The sequence below is a fragment of the Triticum dicoccoides genome, chromosome 4A, assembly GCF_002162155.2.
Source record: "Triticum dicoccoides isolate Atlit2015 ecotype Zavitan chromosome 4A, WEW_v2.0, whole genome shotgun sequence".
In the NCBI taxonomy this organism is placed as follows: Eukaryota; Viridiplantae; Streptophyta; class Magnoliopsida; order Poales; family Poaceae; genus Triticum; species Triticum dicoccoides.
This window is the reverse complement of record NC_041386.1, coordinates 561,510,308-561,517,785: the sequence shown is the minus strand read 5'-3', so window position 1 is coordinate 561,517,785 and position 7,478 is coordinate 561,510,308. Positions and strand designations below refer to the sequence as shown.

At 41.9% G+C, this 7,478-nt stretch overlaps 1 protein-coding gene across 1 annotated transcript; it reads left to right on the top strand.

Annotated features, from left to right (window-relative positions):
• Positions 1–569: 569 nt before the first annotated feature.
• LOC119286763 (4-hydroxy-3-methylbut-2-enyl diphosphate reductase, chloroplastic) lies at positions 570–3,966 on the top strand. The gene is made up of 10 exons (XM_037566210.1): positions 570–957; positions 1,051–1,247; positions 1,628–1,807; positions 1,914–2,045; positions 2,141–2,215; positions 2,302–2,407; positions 2,506–2,600; positions 2,933–3,118; positions 3,271–3,357; positions 3,479–3,966. Exons 1-10 carry the CDS (start codon positions 687–689, stop codon positions 3,542–3,544), a joined length of 1,395 nt encoding a protein of 464 aa, XP_037422107.1. The 5' UTR covers positions 570–686; the 3' UTR covers positions 3,545–3,966.
• Positions 3,967–7,478: the final 3,512 nt, after the last annotated feature.

Here is a 7,478-nt window from a genome sequence, read left to right as displayed (position 1 = left end):
CTTGGTTGCAAAATTATTGTGTTCTGAAATGAGTAGTCAGATGAGGGCAACTTCACTTCTGTTAGGGATTGGTTGCATGGCATGGCCAATATCATTGGTACCAATGGCACCGACAACTAGAGGGAGGGGATTGCATCACTTCCCATGCTTGCGTCGTGGGAGGTTTGGAACTGAGTGTAATGCGAGTGTTTTAGGAAAACTTCGTCCATGTCAGGTGTTAGCAGGTGTAACATTAAAGACGAGGCCCAATCCGTGGGTTATAGCGGATGCAAGAGATTTGAGTTTGATCCCGCCGCAAGAGTGTGTCTTTTGGGAGTCGGTCGCCTTGTAATTATATAGAACCTCCTTCTTTGATGAGATGAGACAAATTTTTTGCCTCCGGTTCGAAAAAGATCCCTACTCCAATGTCATTTTCTTTCTTGAACACTTTAGTCATGTTTTCTCTCCCAAGGTAAAAACCAAGCATAAAAGGTTTCATTTATGCCACTCACAAAGTAAAGGGTGTTTTTCCTAAATTTGCCACAGGACAAAACATGAGGTCCGGGGATAAGATGATCACAAGGGGAAGTGGATCCCCATTCCAAACCCAGCGCACCTATCCCCATTCCGTTCCCCGCCGCGGCACTTGGCGTCGTCCGCCCCGCAGCTCAGCTCCACACGCCCGCCCACTCCCTCCGCCACAAGCGATGGCGACCATCACCACGCAGCTCCGCTCCGCGCTCCTCTCCCCGGCCGCCTCGTCCTCGTCCTCCTCCTCACCGCGCCGCGGCGGCCGGCGCGCGCCCTCCTCCGTCCGCTGCGATGCCTCTCCCCCGGCGGCGTCCGCGTCGGCCTCCCTCGACCCGGACTTCGACAAGAAGGCCTTCCGCCACAACCTCACCCGCAGCGACAACTACAACCGCAAGGGCTTCGGCCACAAGAAGGAGACCCTCGAGCTCATGAGCCAGGAGTACACCAGTAAGCTCTATCTAGCCTCTAGAGACTAGAGCAGTAGCTATTTGCGGTCCGATTCATTCAGAAACGTTCCTAATTGACGGGGAGTGCCTGCAGGCGATGTGATAAAGACGCTCAAGGACAACGGGAACGAGTACACCTGGGGGCCGGTGACCGTGAAGCTGGCGGAGGCCTACGGCTTCTGCTGGGGCGTCGAGCGCGCCGTGCAGATCGCCTACGAGGCGCGCAAGCAGTTCCCCGAGGAGCGCGTCTGGATCACCAACGAGATCATCCACAACCCCACGGTCAACAAGGTATAACCAAGTTCGTGTTGCTTGACAATCGCCATGCGCGGCTCGTGGGGTTAAGTGTTTCTGTTCCTGGATGGTTTTTCAGAAGAATCTGATCTTACGTGTATGAGGGGATTAATCACCCACTATCTAATTATTAGGACGCATGTTAATGATAAAGGTGTTCATACTGAACAATCGCCACCAGGTTCCTTTGTGCTGTAGCTACTCGGTCACTTGAACAATTAGTTTGTGGTTTCGGTATTCATGTAGTGTCAGTAGAGCAAGAGAAAAGAAAAATAACCGTAACATGCCTAGCTGTGTTCATTTCGTGTCATGTCTGTCTAATGGCTGTGGATTTGACAGAATTAAATTCCTGTTTCTTCGTCTGATTGTTCATGCAGAAATTGGAGGACATGGGTGTCAAAGATATTCCTGTTAACGCTGGTATTAAGGATTTTGATGTTATTGAACAAGGCGATGTTGTTGTCTTGCCTGCATTTGGAGCTGCTGTGGATGAGATGTACACATTAAATGAGAAGAACGTGCAAATTGTTGATACGACATGCCCTTGGGTTTCAAAGGTACATTTTGCATTTTAATACGTGCCTTGCTCTTTTGTATGATGTTGTTCTGTTCTCGAGTGTCACAACATTTATCAGGCTAACCAACCGTGTAATTATAATATAGGTGTGGAACATGGTTGAGAAGCATAAGAAGGGCGACTATACTTCTATTATTCACGGAAAATATGCCCATGAAGAGACTGTTGCCACTGCTTCTTTTGCAGGGAAGTACATTATTGTGAAGAATATGGTCGAGGTACGTTTGATGCATTTATATCTTTCTGTTGTTTAACGCTTGATGCTAAATCCACTCCGTGGTTTGAGATAACAAAGTATTATCAAATGAAACAGGCAACATATGTATGTGATTATATACTTGGTGGCCAACTTGATGGGTCTAGCTCAACTAGAGAGGAGTTCCTTGAGGTATAGATTCTTCTCAAATTACCCTTTACTGCCATGTTGGAAAGAAATGATGATGCCTAATGGAACTGTTTGGTCCACAATCGCAGAAATTCAAAAAGGCTGTTTCTCCAGGATTTGATCCTGATGTTGACTTGGAAAAGGTGGGCATTGCAAATCAAACAACAATGCTTAAAGGAGAAACTGAACAAATTGGTGCGTTTTACTAAGAGGTTCATTATGGCTGTGTGATTTTGCACAGTACAGATTTGCTACTACTTCCAGTTTTAACCAAAATGCTTTATAATTAACAGGAAAACTTGTTGAGAAGACTATGATGCGTAAGTATGGAGTCGAGAATGCCAATGAACACTTTGTTGCATTCAACACTATTTGTGATGCCACACAGGTACATTTTCTTTTAAGCATGTACTTTCATTTTATGGAGATTGTGCACTAGATGACTACATGTTATCATTGACCTGTACCACCAACTACTCTGTCAATGCTACACGTGTGATAGATTCAGTGAGAGCATAGGGGCAATATTGTATTTTGTCATTTTTATCTTTTGGGTGGAACTAAAACATAGATCATATATAGTTGTAGTAAAGGGAAACATAGTAGTATTTTACTTTGTTTTTAGTGTCTTAAAAACATTTACGTAGGAGTAAGGGCATAGAGTCGTATCTTCACTTGAACATATATATACTGATGACACACTTCAACTTCATATCTTAGGAAAGACAGGATGCGATGTATCACCTAGTGAAGGAAAAGGTTGACCTTATTCTGGTTATTGGAGGGTGGAACTCCAGTAATACCTCTCATTTGCAAGAAATTGGAGAACTCAGTGGAATTCCGTCCTACTGGATTGACAGTGAACAAAGGATTGGACCAGGAAACAGGATTAGCTACAAGCTAAATGTACTTTCTAATACCCTGATTAATATTCATTTCTCATTGAGAGTAAACTATTATATTTGAAAACTGGTAGTGAATCTTGCTGAGAGAAGAGGTGCTGTACTTACAGATGGAAGAATGTAACCTTTTTAACTGAAATTTGAACTGTTTGACAGCACGGTGAGCTTATTGAGGCAGAAAACTGGCTACCAGAAGGGCCTATCACAATTGGAGTTACTTCTGGTGCCTCAACCCCGGACAAGGTAATGTAATTCACCCGGTTGAGGTGCTTCTTTTGTACATAATTTACACTGGTGTACAATATATTGGTGCACATCAAATAAACTGAAAACCGCATAACCATGATGCTTTCTTCTTTTGCAGGTTGTTGAGGATACGCTACACAAGGTGTTTGACATTAAGCGTCAAGAAGTTTTGCAGGTTGCATAGATTTTCAGCAAAATTGGCCAGGGGATAATAATAGTTGATGGCCTGGCAAAGGTTAGTAGAACAATTGTGCGACCTATCGTTGTACAGTAGCTAAGAATGTAATGCTTTAGGCACATACTTTTACGAGGATATCTGTGCTGGGATACATATATATGTTGTAATCACTTGTACCACGAACAGTAGTACACTTGTATCAGCTGCTATAACCCTTGGCCCCTTGAAAAATCGTTTTCATAGGCTGGTTACATAGATATCAACCACTGGGTTTGTTGCTGGATAGGGGTCAAATGCAGGACTCCCTGTATGTAGCAAGTGCAAGAAATGCAGGGTTTCCTTTGTATATTAGGGCGCAAGTCCAATTCCCATTCTGATATGTTCATGTGTCATCTGTTGTAATTGAATTTAACTTTTCTCCGTATTCACTTTCTGTGTTTGGTATGTTACTTACAGAGTACATAGTTTTTCTTCTTCTTTGCAGAGTACATAGATTACCCTGTCACTTATCCTGTGTTCATGTCAGCGTTGTTATACCAAAACTTTTATATAGCTTAATGTACGATGAGCCATGCGCTCTACTCACGAGCACACGAGCACCTTGTAAATTTGTAGGTGCAAAAGGAATAAAACCAGAAATATCACCCTATGTTTCCATAGGCTGATTAGGAAATTGCTAATGGAGCTCGAGCTCCATGGAGCTTGGAATTTGAAAATTTTAAAAATCAAATGTTTAGGTTCCAAAAAGCTCTGAAAAAATTATGTATATACCTATGGATCTATACTACTTGCCTGTAAAGTTTCATGGCAAAATACATATGCTAGCTACACGAAATTAGCCAAATCATGTATTTCTACTTTTCTAGCATATGTACTATTCAGTTTTTTTGGTACAACTTGCATCAAAACGTATTTTTTTAAACACAATACAGACGCTAACGAACACGTACATATACTCATCCTTATGAATGCGCACACCACTATCTCCCGTTAAACGAATATTTTGCCTTTATAAGACACAAAAAAGTTTAATCCTTGGTTGGTTGGAGATACACTGCCCTCCTAATCACCCAACCATAAGTTGGTTCTCACATCAAAACATATTTCGTAATAAAATTTATACACATAGTATATTTATTTTCTGATTTTTTAAACTTGAAAAGTTGATTTTTGAATTGTTGAAAATTTCAGACTCCATGTAGCCCGAGAGCTAAAAAGCCTCACTCCACTGATTACATGGATATTAACCACTGAGTTTATTGTTGGATAGAGCTCGAATGCATGATTCCCTGTATATAGCAAGTGCAGGAAGTGCAGGGGTTCCTGTTAGAGTTGTGTCGAATATTATGTATAAGTTAGATTACAGTTGGACTCTGAGTAGTATTGTGTTAGGATATGGAGCCGTGTCTTAGTAGGACACTTGTATTCTAAGCCTCTCATATATAGTGAATGTAGACAGACGATGTATCCTATGTCAACATAATAGCACAGGCGCGCAAGGAGCAGCTAGTGGCGTGTGCTGGCGCTCGGGTGACCGGTGTGCGGTATTGTGACGGTATCACAGGGAGGAGCGCCCGTACTCATGCCCCAGGATGTAGCCATGATGGTGAACCTCGTTAACAAATCTCGGTGTCGTGCCTCGTGTGATTGCTTAGTCTTTGGATGATCGACTACATGCTTCGGATTTATTCTAACAGTTCCTGTGTAGTATGTGAAGTGTACAAATATTAACCACTAAATTTATTTGCAGGTGCATGATTCATCCGATCCTTTGTTCTACGTAATTGAATTTCACTTTGCTCTGTATCTATTTTCTGTTTGGCATGTTCCATTCATATATTACTACGTCACCTAGACCTTATGGCCGCTTGTGCCAGATGACAACGCGATTGAAATTTAAAATCTCGCTATGGTGGAATATTAACTGCAACATCATGTTACTGTAGCATAGAGATTTTCTATTGTCTCGACACATTTTGAAAACTTGAACTATTTTTGGGAAAATCTGAAAAAATGAAATTCTGAAATAGTTTCTGAATTACCCTAGCAAAATTTACAATTATGAACAGTTTTTGAACAACAAGAACAAATTTTAAACATGAATTTAATTTTAAATTATGCTTTTTTAAAAAGTAAACAAAATTTGAAGAAGTAAACAATTGTCTAAATCATGAATGTTTTTTCAAACTGTGAACAAATATTTGAGATTCCTAACAATATTTTAATTCTTTAAATAAAATTCCAAGTTTTTTTGAAAAATGTGAATAATTTTTAATTTCCAAACAATGTCTAAAAACACAAATTTTCTAAATTCCCGAACATTTATTGAAAAATAGACATTTTTAGAAACACTAACCAATTTGAAATTCTGAACATTTTTCCAAAGAAGGGATTTATTTCAAATTATGATCATTTTTTGAAAAAGTTCAATTAATAAAAATGAAGATAGAAAAGAGAAGGAAAGAATAAAAAACAAATTGAAAAAAATAATTAAAGCGGAAACAAAAACTAAAAGAAAAAGAAAAAGCCCAGAAAACCATTAAATTAACCGGAGATAAAATAAAAATGAATAAACCCAGCCCTGAATCGGTTGGCAACCTTCTAGAAGGTTTCCAAAACCGGGATATATAAAACGCGAGATGGTCCGACCCAATTATTTGGTCCGGTCGCTCGGTTTGGGTGTTTGCACGACAACTTACACAATAAGGTTTTCCCCTATGTCCAGCGCAACGACTATTTATCCCATTAAGAGCATCTCTAGCAGATCTTTTATATCGCGGATCTTTATAATGCGTTTACAGTTCGCGAAAAACGTGTTTTGTGGGCTGGTAGCTCCGCTATGCGGGGTCTGTTTGGCCGCAGTCCGCGCCACCCCGCAAAACACATGATTTTTTTCTGAATTTGACACATATGTCACATATTACACATAATTATGAATTTAATATAAGGTAAAATGTGAATATTATAATACAACAATCATCCAAATTATAATAAGTATTCAAATCACCGAATTAAACTAATAATTCAATACAAGAGTTGTACCGAATAAAACAATGATACAAATCACACATGAATTAAATGAAATAAATGTAAGAAAAGCAGGTTTTACCGCCCATGCTTTTGTCAATGATGCTCAATGAGATCCTCCTGAAGCTGATAGTGGGTGTTTGCGTCTTCATTCTACCAGTATGCTTGAATGAATGTGTGCATGCGGTCAGGGTCTCTAGTTGGCTTCACACGGCTACCGACATTGTCGTAGAAGAACTCCAAGTTCATGTCCCTCTCTTCGATGATCATGCCCCTCTCCTTTGAGTAAAAAACCGAGAATTGGCCTCGCAAGCTTGCACTATTTTTACGAAGAGGGATCGGCGCATTCGATACCTTCTCCGGAAAAGGTGCAGCGGATATATAGGATTGTCCGCGAAGTAGTCTTGCATCAACAATATGTTCCCGAGATGGCGGTTGCGAGGGATGCAAAGATGACCGACGGTCGATCCTCGCCATCCCTTGCGGTTCCGATCCTCGAGCTCCTTCACGGTGAGGACCGCCACCACCATCTCCTATCGATGGTGCTCGAGCAGCGGCTCTATGTCCGAGTCGTCGGACGAGGACGAATCCTTTAGCAAAAATTCCTCACAAGGGCTCAAATCAATCTACAGATCGTACCTGAGCTCGCATGAACAAAAAATCATCTATAAATCATCCGCTACGTCGAACTAGAAGGGGCGCAAAAGGGGACTCATCGACGGCGGTCAATACGGGGCGGCGGCTACCCGGGGGTGGCTCGGCGAATCTAGGGTGGGCAGCGACTCGGCGGATCTGGGGCGCCGATGCAGCGACGCGGTGGACCCGGGTCTAGGGCGGCCCGGCAGTGTGATTCCGTCAGCGGAATGGCCGGAATCGAAGGCGGCGGGTGGGCGGCGGCGGGATGGGGGCGAGG

Bases quoted from the DNA above. Each gene is read 5' to 3' on its own strand.
- LOC119286763 (XM_037566210.1), top strand. From the start codon at position 687: ATGGCGACCATCACCACGCAGCTCCGCTCCGCGCTCCTCTCCCCGGCC. The intron at 1,248-1,627 runs GTATAACCAAGT...TTGTTCATGCAG, and splicing joins ACAACCCCACGGTCAACAAG to AAATTGGAGGACATGGGTGT. The intron at 2,216-2,301 runs GTATAGATTCTT...CCACAATCGCAG, and splicing joins CTAGAGAGGAGTTCCTTGAG to AAATTCAAAAAGGCTGTTTC.